The 24,824-nt window shown below is 36.4% G+C and overlaps 1 protein-coding gene across 1 annotated transcript in view; it reads left to right on the forward strand.

Moving 5' to 3' along the window:
* EEFSEC (eukaryotic elongation factor, selenocysteine-tRNA specific) overlaps positions 1–24,824 on the forward strand; it is a 127,010-nt gene that overhangs the window by 47,336 nt on the left and 54,850 nt on the right. Inside the window, exon 5 of the mRNA XM_086618918.1 lies at positions 22,484–23,125. Coding sequence (XP_086475044.1) covers positions 22,484–23,125 — 642 coding nt within the window. The remainder of the gene's footprint in view (positions 1–22,483; positions 23,126–24,824) is intronic.

Genomic DNA, 24,824 nt, shown 5'->3' on the forward strand with positions numbered 1-24,824 from the left:
AAGCAAAGTTGAAAAGAAAGCCAAACATCTAATACGCTATTAAGGTGACACCTGACATTTAAATTTCTTTTATTGCTTTAACTTCCCTCATCTGCTCCTTCTTTTTTTTCTCCTGCTTATTTCTATCTTTCTCTCTCTCTAGCTTCTTTTCCAGTCTCAAAGTTTGCTATTCAGAGTGATAGATCTTTTCAGCTTACACCAAATTGAAGAAATTTTTTTCTCTCTCCTTTTTCTCAGCTGCTCTTGCAGTCTTGAGGAACAATGCAGTCGTGTTTACTTCCTTCATCTTCTCCTTGAGTACCTCTTGGCTTGAAACTTCTGATGCTCAAAACCAGCATCAGTCAGGGTCAGATGAGAAACCTTAGGATGGTATTTTTGAACTTGTTTCTGTAGACTGAAGTTAGAGTGAGTCTGAGGGGAAAAAGGCAAGTCCCGATAAACATTGAGTGGTTTTATCCTCTCAAGGGCAGTTTTCTGAAGATGAATAAGCAGGTACTGATACCTCCTCTACAGGATATGCCAGCGATTGATTTTTCTAGGGCGAAATGTCTTGCATTTATAGTTCAAAAAGGAGTCCTGGAGCCATCTAAAGTGGGTACTCTAAGCAACGGTCCTGTAAGCTGTGTACAGGAGGAGAAGGGTCTTGAGGATGACTTGCCGCAACTGGGATGCACCTGAACAAAAGCATGCATGTTATCCTGGGACTTAACTAGGTAACATTTCCTGTTGAGCAGTTGCTGCTCCAGTGATCAAGTGTGATGTTCTTGGGTCTGTGTACCCTGGAGTTCAAGAATAGTTTGAAACTAAGTTAATGGATGTTGCTATAGTAATGACAAACTTTCATCCAAATACCTTTTTGTTTAAACTTTGATAACTTTTTACAGCAAAGGATGGCTGGTTTGTGTTTACATAACTTGTTTGCTTAAGCATTGCTGCTACCAGGTCATTAACTTTATTTCTTTTAATTTCTCAAGTAGAATTGTTCTAAATCCAGTTCAATTGAAAACAGACCCACATGCGCGTATACATACTGTTTGAGCAGAAATCTTATTGGAACGCTTGAATAGTAATTGGAAAGGTAACCTCCTATATGGTAAACATAGCTTTCACATTGCATTCCTGCTGTGAATGTAACTTTAGTATGCATAGACTTAGTTAAGGCAGTGAGTAACTATCATGTTTTAAATATTTAAATTCAAGTGCTGGAGACTTTGGCAAAATTTCAGTAGCTAGAATGAAGGAAGGGAATGTCACTTTTTGTTCTTCCTTGTTCATCCATATACAGTACAATTCCTCATTTCATCAGGCTTTTAAGAAGCAGAACAATTCAACAAGCACTGCATTAACTTAGCCATGGTCTGTATGTTATAAAGTTCTGCTCAAATCTGGGCACTGGCAAAAAAGAGATCTGAATATTGAAAATGTTATTTAACTAAGACTATTGAAGATAAACTCAAGTTGACCAAAAGACAGAAGAATGTGGACTAGTGCATAAGTGCTCAGGAGTCTATAATCAATCTGTTACCAGAGCACTTTATTGAAGGATTGCTATAACACCATAGGAGGTCCTCTGAATTTCATGCCTTGTACCGTGTGTTCCTGAGATGACCTTGTTTATAAAACTCTAAACTATGAAAATTACATGAGAATTGACTTTGCTCTTTAAATGTTTGTTCAGCTCATCACCTGAATCTCTTGTCGTGTACCTGTGACAATAACATGTATTGTTGAAAGAAAATGTAAGATACATCTCTTCACTAGATTATTCCCATAACTTTCTATTATAATAGCTGGTGTGGTTTGAAATGAAAGAAAAAGTAATACTATGGAGACAGACTATTTACAGTATCAGCTGAAATAATATAATTATGTAAACTGCCTAGATAGTACTGTGATCAACATGATACAAATGCCTGGATACAGGTTTTCATTTGCAACTGCCTGAAATGAAAACTACAAAATCCCAGGCTCTTCATGATTGTAAAGATTAGCTTGAAAGCATATGCCATAAAATGCAGTTGACTTCTCTTTATTTCTCCTCTAATAAATAAATAGTCAGGAATAAACATTTCACACTTAAGAAAAGACAATGAAAAGGTCAAATAGCCTTTTTAAAGAGTTGTTGTAGCTAATTCATCTTTAAATGCTTAAATTGTAGGTTTACGAACTATCGAGCCTTTGTGAAAGTTAGGTTTAGTAGTTGACCTGTATTCTGTCTAGGCAATCTGGTTTTTAAGATATATTCTATATATTATATATAGAGAGTGTGTAATGGGTTCTGCAAAAGAATGGCAGAGTGTCTTACTCCTTGTTCAGTTTAGGTGGCAGAAATCAGCTGTGAGAACAGATAAACTCATTGGAAGCAATGACCATGTTATAGATGCAGGCAACAATTTTTTTTCTTAGAAGAGAGAGATACTGATTGAATTGATTCAGAAGTTTGTCAGTTAAGTTTTGTATGAGGTTTCAGAACCTCTTGAAGTTTTTGTCTTCTTTTTCAGTGTTCATCTAAACCTTCTTTTTTTCTTCATTATAGTTACTATGTTGTAGTTGCTTTTCTTATTATATTCATTATATAATGAATTTCAGTAAGACTTTTATGCTAACTATCCCTAGAAGAGTTTTTTGTCTGATATGCAGCACCTAATACATAGGACTGCTACAAATTAAATGGTGGATAAGGGTAAAAATATGTGCTATTATAGATCAGTTCAGTTTTGAAATACAGGTATTATTCATGTGATATTTTCTTTGCCTAGTTGAAGACATTGATCCTGCTTGTGGAGACTAGTTGACAATAATTTGAAGCCCTCAAAGTGAGGAATATGCGAGTATACCACAAACACGAAAAATAAAACCACAGGAGAGAGGATTGTAAGGGGAAACTTGAAAATACATATTTTCAGTAAAGAATTGAAATAAATGCCCAGTAAGACTAAAATAAATACCCAGTTTGGCCTTTGAGTCAACACAAAGCAACCTCAGTTAGTTTAGTCTAAATGCAAAGAAGCAAACAAATCTTTGAAAACAAAACACAAAATCCCACCCTGGACTATTTGGCATTGCGTTTTAGAAGAGAATTGGAGTCAGGAGGTGATTGAATGAGAATTGTGTTTTGTAAGATGTGTGTTTCTATTTCAAATGTTTGCTTTCTGTTGTTGATGTGATGCTCTTGTTTGGGGAGAAACAGTTGTTTGTACAAAATATATTAAGGTGGCAAGGAGCCTCATATTAATGCTTCATTCCAGTTTTGTCAAAGGCTACTTGATTGCTTGGGCTTTAGAGGAGGTTAAGTATCTTTGCCTGCGGGGATAGGTGTTTAATCTCTTATGGGTGGAGGAAGGAGTTCTCCAATGTGGTGATACAGTGAGATCCTAACTTGCTCTGAGCCCTCCCATGAGGCTTAATGTGAGCCTGAGATGTTATGTAAGATTGAAGTTCAACGTAATTTGTTTTGATGTGTTAATGCTTCTCAGGCATGCAGTTCCCTAAATAGTGGGAAAATGGTGGAAATCCCCAAATTGGTAGAAATAGTGTCTGCTTTTCCTTCTTGCGTCAAGTGCTAACAAATTAGTTGAGAGTTCTAAGATACATTTTTATGTTTTTTGTAGTTCAAAATTTTTTCTAGTCTTTCCTTGTGTCCTTGTTCTGTTTGCCTCTTTGCTTTTACTGCCTACCCATTCTATCTGTTGAGGTTGTTGAACTTGCCCACTTTCCAGAGGTGTGATATGGACAGACAGCACCTAAGTGGTTTTCTCTGAGATCGTAGTCTCTATCTCCACTTTTAGAGAGATTCTTAAAGATTTCAAAACCTAGAGGTGGTGGAGTGTGCAAGCTTCAGGTTTACTTTTGGGAATAGAGATAATAGAGGTAATAAGAGTAACCAGAATATGTTTGGGACCTCAATAGCCTCTGCCTCTTTAAAACACATATGTGCCAGAAACATTGAGGATATTTTTTTTTTTTAGAAGTAATGTTTCAGCAGGAACCTAAGTAGTACTTTTTAAAAATGACACTGATTTTCTAGTAAAAACACATGAATGTGAAGGTAAGGGTTCTATTCGCGTTATTATTTTCAGAGGTTTGGGAGCTTTTTTGTTTTATACAAGTTTTGGGTTTTAATTTTGATAAGAAAAAGCAAAAGCAAGATAAATTCTGTTGTGTTTTTTTTTAAATGAGTGATTCTAATTCTTGTCTGAGGATTGCATGAAGCTAATATTGGCAAGATGTTTTAAAGATTTGTTATGTGGGAAGAGAGATGGGCAAAGCAATTTGTGCATCAAACTTAAAGGGGGGTAAGAAAGAAAAGTTAACGTTAAGGCATAGTTTTGTGGTTATGGTGTGACTCACAAGAAAGACTTGGGCCATCTGACATGTACATTACAAACAGTTGTAAAAACATACCATTGGATATCCACAGTATGTAGTGGGCTGAGTTAATGTTCTTTTGAATCCATAACGTTAAAGTTACCTGACACAGTGAGTGTAACTCCACAAATCAAATATTGTATTATTGCTTTTTTTTTTACTTTACATGGTTGTCCCTGAGAGACAAGGTCCATTCTGATCAACTCAGCAGTGAAGTTTTAACCCTGCCTTTCATTTGCTCAGTGTCATCTAGCTGTGCTGACACCAACCGGGGCTTTTTACTTGAGTCAGGATTTAGACAGACTTCAACAAAGAATACAGTGATGTGATTAAAACTTTTTATACTTATGCACAGTGCTTTACAATATGCATGTCTGTTTGGTATTCTCTTGTATATGAAAAATCAAATTTACAGAATGTTAGATTTATGTTTATGATTATATTTTTAAGTTTTCCTTAATGTGTCTCTAAATCTTCAATTGCGTGAGGATAACTTTTCTCGACTTTGTATAAGTATAGTTTTGAACTTGTTGTGCCTATACCTACATCTGAGCATGACCATGCAGAAAAATGAGTCCTGTATCTTCCTAATGTTTCATATGCTGTTAAAATTTCTTGAGAACCTTTGTTCAGGATTTGAATTAATGTATTTTTGTTTCCAGGGTTTTTTTTGTAATGAATTCCTTAGCTTCAGTCTCAGCTCTGAAGGAGGCATTATATACACTTAATAGCTTTAAAAGCAGCTTTTTGGAAACTACAGGATCTGTGGTATTTGTAAGAGGATTTTTTTATATTTTCATTCAGGAAAGTTTGTGTGTGGTTGTTTTTTTTCTACAAACCTGTAAAGATGAGCTTCTTTCACACCTTTGTGAATAGTGAGCTTTAGGATCTGGTTCAGATTCTGCTTAATCTTAGCCTTAACAGTTAAGGGCTTCATTTTGTCTTTAAATGCCCTTGTAAAAATAATGGATTCCATCTTTTGTTTTTCACCTGTGTTTGTAAGTTGAATTCTAAGACTTCAGTAGGTTGATATAGAAGCTATGAACGGCGTGTTGAAAAAATCTTCCCCATGTCTAGCAATTGTAACAAGTGAGATTTAGTTTGAGGGACTACCTGTGCCTCCTACGCTGATAATGAGAGGAAAGTGCTTCTCAGAGTGCAAAGAGAGATGGCACAGGAAGTCTGGAAAACCTGGTGGTTTGGGTTTGTGTGTGGGGTGTGTTTTTTTTGTTAGATTTTTCTGTTATGGGTGCTGAAAGTTAGGGTCATAGAGGAAGACAGTGTCAGAGATGCTGATTGTCCCAGTTACCACTCGAGTAATTTGCAGCCGTAAGAGCTCAGTGTTCGTGTAAATCAAGCTGCTTTTGTTTAATGATAGATTTAGTTGTTTAACAGTAAAAAATGGCCAATGAAGTACTGTAACTGGTTTTTATTTGTACTGTTAAAATGGTGCTTCAACTCTTTGAAATGTGTGAAAGTAAATTCCCCCTTCCCCCCCAAAAAAAAAAAAAAAAAAAAAATTGGAGTTTGACTTTTCCCTGCCATATTTAAAGAACACGAGATGTGTTCTCATATGCAATTTTGTGTGTGGAAATTCTATCTAGTTTGAGTTCATAGTGCTCTGATAATGATCAGAATCCTGTGATAATGAAAAATAAATCAGTGCTGGAACAGGCAAATATTGGGGCTTTTGAACTTTCAGAGTAATCTTTTCTCATGTTTTTGTTCATAAATACAACAAGCTTTAGTTTCTGTGAAGCAGACGGCTCAGTGAACACAGGAGAAGCTGAAACCAGCACAGGCAGGTGTTGAGCAAATGTCTCCAATGAGCTCTCACAATGGTTGTGTTATGGATCTTAAATTCTTTTTCTTAGTCTGCTCGGAATCTCACTTCTCAGATTTGGACTTAATTGCTGAGTAATTCTGTGACAAACATCCAGATGTATACCTGTTGCTTAAATCTGATTCCAGCTAGTCTTCCAAGTGACATTTGTTTACCCCTTGCACATCCTAGGCTTGTTCAGCTACCTTCTCCTCAGAGCTGGTATATTGTTGCTTCGAGATAATTTTAACTGACAAAATTACTAGACTACATACTTGGAGTGTTTAGTTATACCTTTTGAACCACACTTACAAATATCTAGAGAACTTAAACGTTCCGAAAGCTCGAATGTTTTCAACTTCATCAATTATTTTTAATATTAAAAGTCAGCAGATGGAGCCAAAGGCTTGTAGAAAAATGACTTGTGCTGAATGTATATTAAACCACAAAGTCCAGTAAGTTTAACTAATAGTGTTTCTACTGGAATTTATAACAGCAAAGCTATTTATTTGCTGCTAAACCTCATACTAGTATCCCTTTTTTATTTGATTTGATTTTTTTATTAATAAATTTATTATTTTGATTTTATTTATTTATTATTTAGAGCAGAGTTTGAGTGGGGACCTGATTTTTCTTTGTAGATTTACATCTGTGGAAAATTTCCTGCAGCATTTTTCACCACTTTGTCAGAAAAAATAGTGTTATATTTTGTCAGTACTTTTATTTTATCTATGAGTACAGTAATTGGAATCCACTATTGAGGGTCAGATCGGAATTCATTACAACCTCATTTTCATTATTGCACATTTGGTAAAGTACTGGGGTTTCATGTTTTTCTTCTGAAGCCACTGAAATAAGCCTTTGCCTTAGATAACGTGTGAGACTTGATAGTCTAATAGGCTAACCCTATGCTTTTGTTAAATATTAACATCCTTTTGGGATTTTAAATAATATCTTTAGGAAAATAAGGGGTGAAATATTTTCCAAACAGTGTGCAATTTATCTCACTTTTAAAATGAAAATAAGAGTGTCAATAAGCAGTACCTACGATTTGCAGCAAAAGGGAGAAAAAACTGTCGTGGTTATAAAATATGATATCCAAAGGGGATGCAAGAAATGATGATGCTTGACTGAACAGAGAATATTTCAGTGCTACAGTATTGTTTTGCCTTTTAGTAAAGACAGAAAAATGAAAACGTTGTGTGACTAACGGCAGCTGTTTTGTCAAACTATTAAACTTTGTTTTAAAAATTCTTTCTCTAATCTTCTGAAGGATTATGAAATGTACATATGTTATACATAGAATATAGAGTATATATAAATGTATGCTTAAGGGTTCCATGTATGTTTTTACCTCATTGTTGTTTTGCTGATTCTTGAAGCTAGGTCTCTTTAGTTTGGAGCAAACATTTACTTAGAATGACTTTGGAGAGTTGACTTACTGGCCAAGTTAAAAGCTTTTTGTATTTTTCTGTTTATCTTCAGTCTCATCTGTGTCTAAATTATCTCCTTCCCCCTGTTGAAAGACAGTGATAGAACTTCAACCAGTTGTACCAGCTTTCTGACTTAATTTCCTCTAATCAACATTGGCTGTAATAATCAGATTTTCGAACATAGACGTTTTTATTTTGAATGATACGATCAGTTCTTAGTTACAGATTCGCTCCTGATTTACTGTAGGTTAGACATTTTTCTTCCTAATAAAGGATACCTAGTCATTTCCAATAACATTCTATTTTCTTTTCAAGCCGTTCGAATTGTGCCAAAAACCTCATAAAATACAGGATTGGAGGGAGCATCCTGAATTATATCTCGGTTCAGTCTCCTAAAAATGCAAATAACCAACTCTTGCAGTCTCACTGTGATGAGATATCTTTTATATCTATATTTACTATAGAAGAATATCAATGTGTTTAAGAATAAAGAGAGTATAAACTTGTGACATAGGAAGACAGTGCTTTTTGCTATATTTAAGAGACTTCTGGATATACAGTCCAAGTTCTGCATCGATTTACACTGAAATAAATGCCAATATTCTCTGCATAACATTGCCCTTAAAGATAGGAGCAAATGCTCTTTTGGCTTTTAAGAATATTTTGGCTAATGAAGAGCAATCGGTAGATGTGGTGGCTGGTACAGAGGGTTCTCCTTAGCAGAGACACGGTACAAAAAGCAGCAGTAACTTCCTAATGTTACGGTGGTACGTGTTTCCACTTGCAAGTTGTTGCCTTTGTCTCCCTTTAAAACGCTCTTCTGATATCTGTCCTAGATATCAGAAAATATCTGGGCAAATATAACTGGTTGTTTATAATTTTGTACATTTTTTTCCAGAGATGTCTACCTCTGTAGTGTACGTGGGTTAGTCCTTGGACTGACTTAATCATTTTATATTGAGAAGCTGCATACAATTACAACACATATGATGTATCAAGAGAGACTTGTGATACTGTTTTGCTCCACTGCGGAAGTACATAAATCCCCCAAATGTTTTGGAGCAATGGGAGCTGTGAAGAGCTAGTGACTACAGTGAAAAACCTGCAGACGAGGAAACCTGATCATGAAGAATTACTTCTAAAAAATCTAGTGGAATTTCAAATCTACACTAGCAAAAAAACCCAAAACTAATTAATATAGTGAATAAGGAAAAAGATTACTTTAGTGGATAGGCTGGATAAGCTTCCTTTGGACTGGATCCAGTCATCTCAAAAAATTTTTTGTGGCCTGTATGCTTTGGATTACATGTAATTTCAAGTTTAAATTAAAAAGAAAAGGTTCTAGTTTTCAAGATGCTGAAGGAAGTGACAGTTGCAGTTTTCCAGTGCTGACTGCAGACAGAACAGAGACATGAAATCATCTTCCAGTCTCGCAATGCTAATTTTGAAGCCTAATTGTGGTACTTTGAAATGTCATTGGCCATTTTAGCGAAGGTCATCCCAGCAGGTGTGACAGGGCATGCAACAGCTGTCAGACCCATAGGATAGGAAGTGGAAGATTCTGCAAGGAAAGAAATCGAACAGAAGAAGAGGTATGCATAGATAGGAGAAAAAAAAAAAAGGTGAGAAACAAAAGGCAAGACAAGGTGGCTTTGGTGTGCCACAATACTGTATAAAGTACTCAAAGATTGTTCTTTGCTATGTGAAATACCTCTTCATGCTGGCATTAACAGTGGTCTTTTCTACCATAGGCTGCAGGTTGCCCTGCTTACTTTTGCCGAGCTTCTGTTGGTGATTTACTGTCAGATATTTCTGTGTGATGGCTCTAGTGCTGTCTCAGCTATTACCCACACACGTTGCAACCTCAGCCTGTATTTAAGGTCCCTTCATCGACCACATTTAGCTTCCTTGAAAAAGACCCATAGTGGATTAAAATTATTTCTAAATTAACAGCTATTTTCCACTTCTTCCACCTGACCGACTGTTTCTTTATTTTCTTTATTGTTGATGTATAAACTCCCAGAGCAGATTGTTCTTGAGTTTGGGGTTTGTGAGGGTGTTTTTTGGTGTGTGGTTTGTGGGTTTTTTTGAAAATGTTCTGACAGAGTAAATCCCAAAACAAATCAATAAATAAAAGCACCAACAAAAGCAATATTGCATTTTGTTCATGGTTTATCCTGAATATTTTGGTAAACATTACATTAGTCAAGAGAATCCTGTTGAGCATTCACTGTGCCTCAGTGGTACTTGCACATCTCTGCATGATGGGCTTGTTCCCTTCCTGGAGTTGCAGTAGGTTTCCCACATCCCATGTTTCTGTTACATGTGTCTGTGATACTTGATACCGGAAAATGAGGCTACTTGCTTTAAATAAGAAATTAATTCACACAGGTACTCAGAAATACTGAAATGTGTTGATGATGGTTGTAATTTCTTTGGATCTTGGTGGAGGTTTAAAAATCATGTCAATAGGACTGCCAATAATAAGGGTATATGTGTGTAAAATGTAGGAATATTTGTTCACCTGATGAGGGCTGAGAGGTTTAGGCAAATACAAAGTGTGTTTAGAAGATAGTAGTTTGGAATTCTATTGTTTGAATAGAGCTCCTGGATTTCATTGCCGGAATATACTAGGTATGCTTGCAGCATGTATTGGGAATTATTTCTTTTATAATCAAACATCGTCTTTTTTCAAATTGGACAGCTCTTCCATAGCAAGTTAACAAATCCTTGAGAGGCAAAGAAGTCACAACTCTACGTCTGTTGTAAATGCTTGTTGTATCAGAGGTGAAGGGACCCTTTTCATGAGTTAATCAAAAAGACCTATGCAAACAAGCAAGAGGATTTTTTTTCCTCAGTCAGTCACTACAGTTACAGAGCCTGACATTGTTAGGTGAACCTTCGTGATCTCATAGGCTACTGCATACTCTCGTGTGCCAGACCCCTCTTAATAAAATGTGGGGCACTGGATACACAAATTCATAGCAGCTGTCACAGCTGGGCTGTGGTGAAGTTTGGTCAAGACCCTTTGAACTTTTTATTTCGCACTAATCCCATTTAGTGTGATCAATATATGGACCTCCAGCTCCTAGGTCTGTTAATTAGGTGTCAAGTGTTGGTTGGCCGGTGTCAGGCTGTAAAATACAAACACAGAAGAGACTATCAGTGGGGAAGTGAAGTGTTTATTGTCTGAATGTATAAGAGCCATTGGTTCTGAAAAGTTACCTTCCTAGTTTCAAGTGTCCTTAGGGTCTCAAGATTTTTTTGTAAGTAAATGTGTAGTTAAATAATCATTTTACCAAAAATATTGGTACAGTTGTGGGCTGCAGAATAATGTAAAAGATGAAATTCTACTAATAATTTGATGTTGGAATAGCACTTTGCTTAGTCCTCCCCTCAGCCTTTTTCCTCTGTTAATAAAAATGCTTAATAATTGCTCTAGTAAATATTTGCATTGGTTGTTTAAGATGGGAGTCCTTTCTTGTTTTGCCTGTATACATCTAAAATGAAGCTTCTTCTAAGACTTGATCAATATTTATTTTAACTTGTGCTTTGTAGTATTCAGGGAATAGACAGGATAACTTAGATCTTCATTTCCCCATCTCAAAGAATCTCAGGAGTTATTTTTGAACTCCCCCATCTTTAGTTCTCTATCATTCAGGGAAGGGTAAATACGTAGAATGATATTTCAGCTTTCATACATTTTTGGGTTCCTTTATTTCAGTGTTCCAGTGACAGAAAGGACTGGGGAGTTGTGAGTAGTTTGTTTCATCTCCTTTGAAGAAAACCTGAAATTTATAATCCCAGATCAGACCTTTCCTATAACTCACGCAACTCATCCTGTTAACTGTTTTAATATATGGCACCGCTATTTCATTAAACAACATCCAGGAATAATTAGTTCAGCAACGATGCCTCGGAACAAAAGCCCTTGATTTCGTTTAACTTTATAAGTTGGTCTCTTTTGATCTGCAAGAACACATCTGGGGCCTTTAAGAAAGCAGAAAGAAAAATATTAAATGTTTAGTAAGGCTGTTGGTGAAGGTTCCAAAGCACGGTAACCCTTTGGTACCAGGATGTAGCTCAGAGACAAAAAAATGTGAATTTCTTGTTTCATAAGATCACATGGCACCTCTATATAGTAAATGCTGTTTTTGCTAGCTGATGCCCACTACATTTTGGCTTTATTTCCAGTTTCATAAGATGCAGTCTCTTCATTCTTTCCTCAATTTTTCCCCTCTGTTTTACTGCCTTTCTTCCCCCAGCTGCGTGTTAATGGATTATTCAGAATTATTACTGTAAACCTGATGGTTTTTTACGATGTATCTATGCATTAGAATGTTTTTGCTATGTCAAATGTTGCACCATACTGCTTTGTTCCTTTAGTGTCTTAGTATTATTTGCCAAGGTGGTAGGGATAAATCCATTTGTTCTTTACTTTGGACTTAACTGCTTAGATTTTGAAAGTATCATACAATGCAGAGGAGATATATTTACTCGTTTAATCTTAATCACTATTACTGACTTGTATTAGAAATTGCTTACCAGTTGAACTCTTTGAAATTTGTCACTAAAAAAAAAGTCCTACCTCAAGGAAAAACTTATAAAGACTTTGTATACTAATTGTTTTTTGTTTCATAAACTAAAAGTATTGCGAAGAATACTTGTCTGATAGTAATTAATTCCTTTTTCTTTTCGTCTCTCCTCATTGCAGAGGTAGCCTTTGTTTTGATTGTAATTAGTACAAGGAATTCAGCAGGAGTAGTACCGTATCATTTGATTTGTACTGATGTTTGTATTTGTATTTGCTTGTTTGCTGCATGGCACTAGACTGCTGTTATGTTTATATTCCAAGTATATCCCAGAAAATGCACAAATCATCACGATTAATGTTAGTTTGCCACGGCTAATGAAGCCTACCAGATCTCTCGGTAATTATTCATCACCTTTGTTTCATTTTGTATAAATCGTGGCTTCTATTAACGAGCTTATTTTAGAGAAGGGACAGGAGAATTTTGTTTGCAAGAAAGAAAGGAGCAAAAGAACTTTGTTCTTATTTTTCCTCTTGACTTGTCAAAATAGAAGTGAAAAGAGCTGAAAATACTATTTTTTCATTACAGGTTTTATTTTTAAATGTAGCTTTATGTTCATTCTGTGTTTATTTTCCTTAGTGAGCCTTTAACTCCAAGGTTGTGACCCAATAATGACCTTCTCTTTCCACTCTCAATTGCTTTTGACCTACTCCATTAAGTAAAAAGAAATAACCTAACAGAAGGGTAACCAGATCACTGCTACCACACCAAGGAAACAGGCAGGCTTTGGGATGCTCTTCTTTAATCTCTCTATCCACAGAGCCTTCATTTTAATTTGCAAAATTGAACCCAGATCGAGAGCAGTAAAGCCTGAATACGGTAAATATTCATGCCTCAGTGATCTAGAGTGGCTCCATTACATTTCAGAGATTGGGAGAATTACCTTTTGGATTATGTATATTCATGGGCTGATTTTTATTTGAGATATAATATTACTCACATTGGCCTACATGTCGCACATTCTACCAAAACCAGCCTCCTCACAAAGCTCCAAATGTTCCTTACACGTAAAAGTTTTACTTTTTTACTCTATAGTTTCCTCCCTTTTATGCTTTTCGGAGACTGGTAGTAAACAAATTTCTTTTAAAGAAGGAAAAAAATCCTAGTAGTAGTTCTTCTATAAAACCTTCAACCCTGTGTTTACTGTGATATATCTTTTGCATGTAACTTTGAAGTCTTCAGATAAAAGTATTATTATTGTTCCAAACCTAAATCTATTTGGAAAAAGATTCAGTTCGTTCTGTTGGAATAAAAAAATTCCAGACAGCCCTTCTTTAACCTATATTGTGCATTGGTTTTGACTTCTTGTTGGATTTTTTTTCTTTGAAAAATGTTTTATTGAAATATTTTGGTAAGTTGTAGAAATTTTAATTGGTATGTAAATGTTAAGCTTATTCTATGTCATAGTTTTACTAGGGGTCTGACATGCTCTGCCTAGATACTTGCTGACTAAACTCATTGGCCTTATATTATACTTTTAAAATGCGTACTTTGTCATCCGTAGTGATAGATGGCACAAGCAGTACCACTTAATTTAAGGATACTTGACATCTTAAGATTCCTTTTTTGGTTACAAAAATCTATGAGAGATTTTAGTCCTTTGGAGATGAAAGGATATATTGTAGGTGACTGGCTTCTGCTTCTTTCCACACATCCTTGGAGTGTAAGGAATCTCTTCCCTACCTACAGCCCCCAGTTTGACGTGTATGGCCGTTATGCTCTTTTGGAGAGGGCTAAATGGGGATGTGGTCCTCCCTCTCCCTTCTGCTACAGTAAATATGTGAATAGATTGGCCCAAATCTAGAAGAGGTAATGCAGAGAGATAATAAAGGTGCAGTGGGGCTTGGTGCTCTTGGTGTTGCCTTTGTGAATCCTGGGTAGAGGAGATGATGTAAGGGGTGGAAGCCAAAGAGCATATTAAAAACACGTAATAACTGGGAAATACTGCAATGGCAAATCATGCTTAACCAGCCTGATTGCCTTCTGTGGCAAAATGTAGAGACAAGGAAGGGTCATGACTCTAGTATGACTTGAGTAATGTCTCTCGCAGCATTCTCATGTGGTAGCTGGGGAGATTTGGGTTGGATTTGGGGATTTTGGTGCAAGTTGAAAATTGGTGTAAGTGGTTGACGCTATTGAAAGCTTTGCTGTGAATGAGGAAAATTGCTATGAAGTTATAAACATTCTGAAAAATCAGCCTTTAGCTTTCAAAAACTGGACTTTTGGGTGTTTGTGTTTTGTTGGGTTTTTTGGTTTTTTTTTTTTTTTTTTTTAGAACATGGATTGTGACAAATTGTGCAGTTGTTTCCTATCCGTGGTGAGGTGTAATACAGACTCACAAGAGTGTCAAGATTACTGAAGTTTACCAAATAAATACTCCAGTAGGATAGCATATATGCAATACAGTGTGAATTTGATGGTTTACAGTAAATTATGAATTCTGGGCAGTTCAGTCACAAGAAGAAAATAAACAGAGGATAGTTTTCTTACTCAGTGAGCTTTGTCCAGCCTGTGCATGGGATGGATTAGGTTCTGTTGGAAAAATTTGAGATTATAGATTTAAAGGCTACAGGAGAATGCATAGGCACAGAAGGTCACTTAACTTTATGTGCAGAATCTTGATCTCAACACTTGCTAATTTTTATTTTGTGATTGTGTACATGAATATAACATACATGTAAATAAAAATTACAGTATTAAAGCAGAGCAGCATGAGAACACCATTGACCTGCTTATTTATTTACTGAGTGCATACCCATATTTTAGAGGCTGTGAAAGGAAATAAGCTAAAGGGATTTTAGTATCCCTTTTTATATTGCTTTATTCCAGTGTTGCAATGCAGGCTCTTCAGGCTATGGTGGTGTTTTATCAGGAGTAGTATATTAAATAAAATCTGATAGCATATCTGTGGCGTTACATAAGCATCACGGTGGTCATATGGAGAACGCCCTTACAAACGTCACTTAAAAAATTCAGTGAAAAGAATCATTCTATGTGAAATAGTTTTTCTTCCAGATGCTATATTCCTTTCCCATGTGGAGGCAAAGTGAGGCCATAATAATTTCTAGAAATATTCAAGGTCTTTCAGAAAGTTGTTACTAAGCCCACGTGATCTTGGTGGCACCTGCAAACTTGGAATTATTTATGACTCTTTGAGGTTTATACTCTTTGTTGTTGGTCCTAGCTGCTGTTGTGATGTTGACTCAGAAGAGAGAACTTTCCACAACCTGAGCAGTGGGCAAAGTTTGCATCGTGTGATTGCAGTTCAACAATGTACTATTTACAGCTCCTGTTTTATCTCCGTTTTATGCTGTTCTGAAATCCTTGTTGAAGGTTTGGAACTAATGTTTCTCAGTGTTCATTGAGATATAACATGAACTGCAAAAGCATCTCAGAGAATTAAAAAAGCATTCCATTTTTTAATTTTTAAAATAAAAGACACTTTTTTTTTAACTTGACTGGAGGATGTGTACGGAGCTGGGCAGAGGCCCTAACTCAATGATTTCTGAATGCTTGTCGTTGTGGAGGCACAAGACAGCAGCCTTGGGTGTCCTTTTGACACTTTCGAGCAGGAGCGGTTTGCCACCTTTGCTAAACACATTGCTGCTTACTCATCTATTGGACTTGGCTTTGCTGGTGAATGGTCATCCCTCATAAAGCAAAGAGTACAGCATGCTTCATATTTAGAAGAGAATTCATGAAAAAAAGATCTGCTTACATGTAAGAGCAGTCTTATGTCTGAATCTTAGGGCTTTGCTTCGTTTCGGTATACGTGCTTAGACAAGCGTTGGCTGAAAACTAAAAGTTGCAGTAACCTTTCAGACAAGTGGGTGGCATTTTTTTTGGCAGTGTAGCTTGATATCCTCTGACTGCTATGACGTGATAGTGGAAGCAGGAAGATGAGATGCCCTATTCTTTATTTGGATTTGTAGCAGAGCAATAGAGAGGAAGGCAGTCCTTGCTTTCAAAAGCAACCAATACAGGATGCGTTTTGGTTGTGCAGTCGGCCCTTAGTTTGCTGCTGCTCTTCAGCTGTAAGGAGGCACTTCTACTGGATGATATTAAGCTGCCGTTTCTTGTATTTGGCACTCTGCTGCAGTGTATGGTCAGTTTATGCTTCTTAAGGGTTTCTTTTTCTTGTTTGGGTGATGATTGAGGCAGGCTTGCTCTTGATCTATATCTAAACCTCAGAGCTGAAACAGTGTTTTTTGTCATTTATCGGTTCCTCTTCCTTCCTGGATGTAAGTTTGAAGATGCAGCTCTTAGCAGCTGGGATCCAAGATGGGATCTTTATTTTAAACTGGTTGGAGTCCTCTGCATTTGAAGGCATGGTCTCTTTTTGTAATATATATGTAATATTCCTTTTATAAATACTGTGTTTATAATAAGTATTAAGACTAATAATTTTAATGTTGCATTTTCTCATCAGTATTACAAGGAAGTATGGTTACTGTATCTTTCATATCAGAAAGATGCACTCACAGAATTGAGAGGCAGCAGGATGGCTAGGTTCTTATCTAAAGAAGCTATGAGCAATGGCATATGGTTGATAACTTAATGGAAGTTGGATAAATAAAGGAAAAGAAGCTCTGACATATCAGAAAGTCACTGGTGGACTTGTTCTGTATCCTGTTTTCTATTAGTCTGTAGTAAACTGCTTTGAAAATCTTAGTGGGCTTTTCCTTTGGTCTTCGAATAACAGGTTCTCTTCTTATATTGAACATGTTTGTTTATCTCAAGGGCTGAACTGTTTGGGTGCTTTTGATTTCTGTTTTGCATTTTTTTTAATCTGCATTTGAACACAAACTTCTTTCTCACCCTTTTTATAGACCTTTACATAATGCTTTAGGAACATTAATGTGATTATACAAATAAAATTTTGAAACTGAAGCAAATCCCTTTGCAAATGACGTAAGATTTTGACACATGGCTCTTGATTTATATAATGGGATATAATCAATTCCCTTGTGTCATTATTAGAAAACAAAATGTGAGTGAATTTCTTAGAGAAGTTTGTAGCAAGTTTTATAACGGTATCCAAGTTTTCCATGTTTACCTACATTGTTTGCATGCAATAAAGTCTTTTTAAAGTTGCGCTCAATGTTATTCACTTTTCCTTCTGTGTCTAAATGCCTAATTCCCCAAAAGCAGAGGAAAAGTATGTCTCTAGTGGATTACTAAAATGAGCCTCGTACTATTTGCATGGATAAGATGAAATAGGTGTTTTACAGACAACATTCTGAGGACAAAAATTGGGTGCTTGAAATAAATGCAAAGAAATGCTAAAGATATTGGTCATAGCAGGTCTCAGTTACAAATTCCTATGGCTCAGGACAGAGTGCTCTGAGTTACTTAACATCATTCTGTTGGTAGGTGAGTGGACTTGAGTGATCCAGCCTCAACTTCGTACTTGAAATTTCTATTGCTTTAAAGCTAAGAGAATATGTGAAAGTTTAGAACTGTGCTATAACTTACGGGGATCCCTTACATAGGGAAATGAGATATTCATAAGAGAAACAAATCTAATACTGAGGGCCATTTGCATCCTTTTCAGTGCTTTGTATTTTAAAGGCCAGACAAAACAAAAATGAATTTTAGTTATGTATTTCAGTCTTTTGAAAAAAAAAAAAAAAACCTGCACTTGGAGTATTTTAAACCATGGACAAATGTCTCTGTCAGTCGGGGTCAGAGTGAAATGGAATGAAATACTGTACTGATGTTCATGGTCTGCTCAGAAAACAGGAAGTTAGTGATTTAAAGCTACTCTGGCTCTTGTTATTTGATCCAGTGGGTGCAGATCAACTCACTGATTCACTTCTCGACTGGTTCCATGCCTGACCTTTTGAAGGAGATGCAGTTCCAACTGAGTTCTCGTGTGATCTAATCCACCTCCCCCAGTCACCTAGGTGCACTCCAGCATTGTTCTGGTCAGATTCTAATTCCTGCATACGTTATACTCTTGGCACGGAGTTTGTGGTCAGTTAAGATGTTGTGATGTAAACTCTTTTACAGTTGATTCCGGTACTGAGAATGCATAGGGGAAAAAAGGAATGGGCTTGAATATGTTGTTCCCATTTACTTTTCTGTCCTCTATGCGTATGGGAACTTTAGATATAGGAATAGAGACCATGAATATAAGGGGGAAAACTGTTTACATTTAAAACATTCAGATGGGCTGATTAAATCATCTGCAAGGTACTGGATAGGTCAGCATGAAGTACTGATTTTCAGTTGGTTGTGTAGTGCTGTATTACCTTTCCCTTCACATGTCTTGAGGACAAGCAGATCTGTCTGAAAGCCAGACTCAGCTCCAAAGAAATAGGGTGGTTCTTAAAGCCCTGGATGAGTGCAGCTGGGATGGGGAGCGTGCCTCCTGTGAGAGCTGGGGGCAGCACAGGTGACTTGGTTTGGCTGGGGGAAAAGCTTTACATGATTCTGCAAATTTTCAGTGTTGTGGGTTTTTTTTTTTAAATTGGAACACTAATTTTCTGAAGCAGCAGCCCAAAAGAGAATTAGTCAGGATCCAAGACTTTCCTTGAACTTGCATTGGAGAGTGTGAGGACCATCAGCAGACATATGAATGGGAGCCATCCAGTTGAAGCCTTATGCAACACTGGAAGATACTCCAGAGTTTCTCCTACATGTAGGAACTACAGCAAACTTTTGTCATGGAAAGTGACGCTTTACAACTGTATACTCTTTAATGTAGTTTAATACTGACAAAATGGGGAAGAAAACAGCTAATATTCTCATACAAGCCAGCTCTGTAAGCCATGGTTGAGAATTGCGAATCTCATTGAAAGAGTTTAATCACATGAAGTGTGAATATTTTAAACGTACTTGTTAATTCTCCTCATTGATGCATCTCACAGGCAGCCCATAAATAACAAACTTAATCACTTGAGTTGATTTAAGGGGAGAGGCTAGGCAAGACACTTCTGAGGAATGTTTCATAGTTCCTTAATTAAAAGCTAAGATGTATTTTGAGTGTATGCACACAAAAATAGGTATTTTTAAACACAGTCTTTATTTGTTAATGTTATCTGGGTTCTGTGAAAGATATTTCAAATAAATATATGTTGACTCTCTTAGAGACTGGGAATATTTTCTGTAATAATTGCAATCGACTGTTCAGTTGGGTAGATTCTAAAAAGTATTATTATAAACTGGAGTATTAATAATAAAATAAACTTTAAAAATCTTTGTATTTTGGCTCTGTTTAAGGTAGAAAACTGCATATATCTTTTGTGCATCTCCAGTTCCAGTTTTGTATTGGGGAGCAACAGAGATGGAAGATTCCTTAGTTGTTGTCGGTTTACTGACCCTGTCCATGGTTGTGGAAGATGGAAGATTTACTGCCAGCATTATTACATCCGAAATCACAGAAGTCTTTCAAACCCACCTGGATTGGACTGATATTTTGCATACAATGATTTCAGTTTTGTAGGGCTTGTTTATTTCTTTGAAACACTTATGTTTAGAAAACCACATACTTTCTTTAAGTCCTTAAACATTGCTTATATTACCAGTGTTGCAACTATCACAATGATTTAAACTAAGAGGGAGGGGCAGTTTATAGCGAATGAAAGAAGGAAGGGTTTCATTCAAGCCACCGTGCTTCCGGCCTTCAGAAGTACCACCTTTGAAGCGAATAGAGAGATGGAAGAAAATGCTAAATTGTTTCTCTTCAATCCATTGAGATAGGTTGTAATGTCTAGGAGGTTTGGCTAAAGGGATAATGAGTATATATTTGAGTATGAAAATGCTTGAAACTGAAATCCTAGTAAGTATTTAGAATAACCTTTTAAGTATGTTCTGACATTAGTTAAGATCATACCAAACTCTTTTGGTTCAGCCTTCTTACATGAACACATCTCTTGATCTCCTTCCTCATAATATTCTGTGGATTCTCCAAGAATCCACAGGCATTGATGTGGCATTTCATTTGAAAAATGTTGCAATAGTAGCTTGTTATAATCTGAAAAAGACATTTCTTTTGGTTTTGGTTAGCAGCCAGAGATCCAGGGAACCCAAACAATATTTGTAGTGGTGATGCTCCACGGCCATTGTTATTTGTATAATAATGATTTCAAGAAGGAATACAGGGGTTTTGTTGTTTTCCAGAAGCCGTGCAGCTTATAGATTTTCTTTTTTGATCAGCTTTCTGTATATTGCCTGCGACCGTTTTTTGCTGACTTATTTGGAGAGCTCTTTATATTCCAGTTACTTGAAGGTTTTAGTTCAGCCAACAGACTTTTCACCTACTCATCTATTTTGATCCAAGTTTTTGCAATTTGTTCCCCTGTGAGTGTCTTTCTTTTTTCTTTTCTCTACAGTCTTTTCTTAGTATTGCTTAGTTTGGTGATGTTGCGAATAGGTCTACAAAGGTTTACCTGAAGCCAAGTGCTATGTCCTTCATATAGGGCAGTAGACTTTGTAGAAAAGGAAAAGGTGAAAAACATAGTTTTGTTTCCACTTATGCGTTGTATGCAAGATGTAGGAAAAAAGATGGTATTTTCGGTATTGACTTGTAAGTAAATAATTCTGTGATTAAAATTAACAAGGTTAACTTCTCTAGACTGTTCTCAGTCATCTAACTTAAATGATGCGCTCCACACTTTGTGACATACTGAGGATGAAGCCTAGATCTGAGTCCAGTCCTTTGGTTTGGGAGTCTCTTCATCAGACCTTGCTGTTTTCTTACTTTCAGATGTTAGAAGATAAATGGGATGGGCTAGGATTAGAAGATGGGCAACTAAGGGACATGCAGTCCCTGGAGATGGATTTGAGAACAGTTCCAACTGAGTAAGACAGATCCTAATGTCTCAAACGCTGAGAATTGCACAGTAGCGTTTGACATGAACCTTTTTGATAGCTAGCTATAGAATTGGTACTAAGAAAAGAGAGAGAACAAGAAATTATACTGAAAGTTGAGATCTGTTCTAGCAATGTTGTTGTTCTGTATGTATTCACAGTGTAATCTTGTATATTGATAAAAACAAACTAAAGAAATGATCTCTGGAATGGAGCATTCCCATGGAAGAGTTTGGTTCTTGGATCTGAATTTTGAGGCTTAGTCTTTCAAAAATATGTTGTGTGTAACTATTCTCTACTAATGATTCTTGTCAAGTACTTACTGTTTATTTAGATTTTTTTTTTGTCAAAAATATCATTTCAGTATTAAAAGCTTGGTATCTAGTGTAGGGACTTCAGTCAAAGTGATTACCTATCCAAGCATCCAGCATTAGTATGAATGTAACAGGTGGCAACATAAACATATTATTAGAAAAAGCATTTGGTTACGTGATAATGGGGGGGGGGGGGGAGGTGTGTGCAAAATTTTATTAAGGATGGTTTGTAGAACTGAAAGAAAAGCCAAAATTAAGCCTTGTTAAACTAAACTGGTTTAGTCTAATAAAGCTGAGCCTAGACTGATCTTTAAAAGCTTATTTCATTCTTCTCTTCTCCTTGAGAACTCCTTAAAATAAGTAATACAATAGCAGGCTCATTAAGGTCAAACTTTTATAGCATCTGGGAAGAAGAGCTAAATAAATTTTAAGTGGTGGCCAGTGCTGCACTTTTCCTAAGATAAATCTAACAGGTGGAACAGCACATTTTAGTGACAGTAATGCTAGCCATATATTTATGAATGTTCAAATCTTTGCAAGAAAGCTTTAAGGACTTTTTTTTAATATATGGAATGACAGAGACTAGGAGACTTTTATATTTTTTATTTGATATTACTAATAATTTTGCAGTGATAGTTTACCAGATTTCATTGTGCTCAATATTGTACAAATACATCATGAGGAAAATATTTTTTTGTTCCGAACATTTTAGAGTTGAATTCGACCAATTCAAAGAAGTGTATGAAACAATTTTCTTAGAAGGGGTGGGAAAACAGTCACATAGGTGCATGGATGGTATTGTAGTGCTACACTGTTGGTGCAGCTGTCTAGGGAGAAGTACATTATGTTGATTTGCAGATAATGTAGACATTGCAGCACAGATAATGCAAATATCATAATTATGGCCATGATAGTCTTATGAACAGAAGTAGAATAAGCTAAGAGGCTGAAACCTGTGGTAATTCTAAATTATGGAACATGGTCTCAATCTGCTCACTTCCTACTTTTTGAATTGTGAACTCTTCTAAGAAGGTCAGTCATCTTGCAAGCAAGCAGAGTGTGATACTTGGCTTTGTGCTTGTGATGCACTCATTTGCAATTAATTGTTTAATTATGTTTTTCTTGCTTTTTCATCCATAGGTGACAAAGAAAGTCAAGTCCATGCAAATGTTCCATACCCCTGTGACTTATGCTATGCAGGGTGACAGAGTAGGTATCTGTGTAACTCAGTTTGATCCCAAACTGCTAGAACGAGGCCTAATTTGCACCCCAGAATCACTTCACACTATCCATGCTGCAATAATTTCCCTGAAGAAAATCCAGTATTTTCGAGGAGCTCTTCACACCAAGGCCAAGTTCCATATCACAGTTGGTCATGAAACAGTTATGGGAAGAGTGATGTTTTTCAGTCCAGCCCCTGCTGACTTCAATGAAGAAATTCAAGAAAATGTTTTTGATTTTGAAAAAGATTATCTTTATCAAGAGGAATATTTGTCCAAGGACTCAAATTCATCAGAGGAGAACAAAGAAAATAACCAGGCAGGAGAAGTCCAGCTCCCAAGACAACAGTGGGCTTTGCTAGAGTTTGAAAAACCAGTCACTTGCCCTAAACTGTGCCTCGTGATCGGCTCCAAGCTGGATACAGATATTCACGCAAATACCTGCAGGTTGGCGTTCCATGGGGTGTTACTCCAAGGCATGGAAGACAAGAACTACACAGAGACTTTCCTTCCAAAGCTGAAAGTGTACAAACTGAAGCACAAAGAAGGACAAGTGGAAAGGGTAAGCTGTCTCTTTAATGCTATACATGGGAAGGGGAAGCATTTGTTCTGCATGAGTACATATATTGGTGGGCTACAGAATTTCCACTGTCATGTTCCAGAGTCCTTATACATGTTTTCCTTACGTTTGGATACCTAGTGTATTGCGTCTTGTCTGCTTGCAAACAGTCGGAAATCACTGCTTAAAAGTGACTAGTTCATTCAGTTCAATGCAATGTTGAGTAATTTGATGCTGGTTTTTCACCAATCATTTTGATATCTAGCCACTCTGTTCTTCCTGCAAACTTGCTTTGTTTGTGTACCTTCCTAAGTTGCTCATCTGTTTTCTTCCCAGTTGACAAAACTTCCAGTTTTCTGTTGACATATTTTACAGTTATTTTGTGGTACACTGAAAAAGACAGTGTAAAATGAATAGAAAATAGTGTTAGATTAAATAACACAAAGAACATTATTAATTCTTTTATGCGTTTTCACGTGTTATTTAATAAGAACCTAAATTCTTAACATTTATTTTAGTAGGCAAAAAGAATCTCCTCCAAGATGTCTTACAGAGCTATAGCATGCTGAAGTTGGGATCAAGCTCGTGACATGGAGAACTTGGAGCCTTGATTAATGCATGGTGCTTCTGTGTTGCACTGGTATTAATCTGCTATAGTGTGTACTGTACTCGACCCACCTCATTGTGGCAGAAAATAGAGGTGCTTTCTGGAGGAGTTAGCATCTACAGTAAAAATTAATTGGGATTTTTGTACTGTCCCTTCAGTATGGATAGATACACTGTCCATAGGGATTGATATTATTACACTGCTGTCATAAGTTTGATCTGGGTGGTGGTTACCTTTCAGTAATCAGTGGAGAACTGTTTGTTTCTACACCTCGTACGGAATTTTTCATGATGAATAGTTTAGATGGAGATGTGCAATGTATAAATGGTTTAATTGCTTACCCCTAAATGAGCAGAGTTGATGTAAACTTCCGTAGATGTTTACTTGATGTATTAGTGCAGTAGGTATTTTATTAACTTTTGGGTAAAGAACTATTAATTTTTATTTACCTAATCCAAAACCTGTTTGCTTGAACAAAATATTTAGTAGTGTTCTTTTCAAAATTCCATGAAGCTATGTTGAGTACTGTATAATACCACTCCTTACTTTATTATAGGAGACTAAACTCTTACCATACCTTACCACGTTTGCAGTTTATAATGCAGACTTCTTGAATACATTTTTGTTTCTTTACTTTACTAATTTAATAGTAAAAAAATAAACCAAGATCTCTGTCAGGGCATGATTTTGAATTAGTGAGGCTCTTTTCTAAATATCTCACTACATTAAGTGATCAGACAGGCAATTCATATTTTCCCTGTTTTTCTGAGGTCTCTATGTTACTGTTTTAGCTTTAGAAAAAAGGAAACAAAAGGGGGAGGGAGGAATTTCTGCTTTGAATTTCTGCTACTGACTTTGGAGGCCATTCTTTTCAAAGGAACTACTATTTTTGCTCCCAAAAGACCTGTGGTGGTGTGTTGGTTTTTTGGTTGCCAGTTGTGTCAGTAGGAAGGAAGGTAGGTAGGAGGGAGGACATCTGTAGCTTTCTAAAAATTTTGTCACCATTAATATGGATTGTATAGGACACCCAGAATCAGCAGTCACTCTTCAAACTTTTGGTAGCAGGTATATTGTTTCCTTTGTTTGAAATGGCTA

The sequence above is a fragment of the Tauraco erythrolophus genome, chromosome 12, assembly GCF_009769465.1.
Source record: "Tauraco erythrolophus isolate bTauEry1 chromosome 12, bTauEry1.pri, whole genome shotgun sequence".
Classification (NCBI taxonomy): domain Eukaryota; kingdom Metazoa; phylum Chordata; class Aves; order Musophagiformes; family Musophagidae; genus Tauraco; species Tauraco erythrolophus.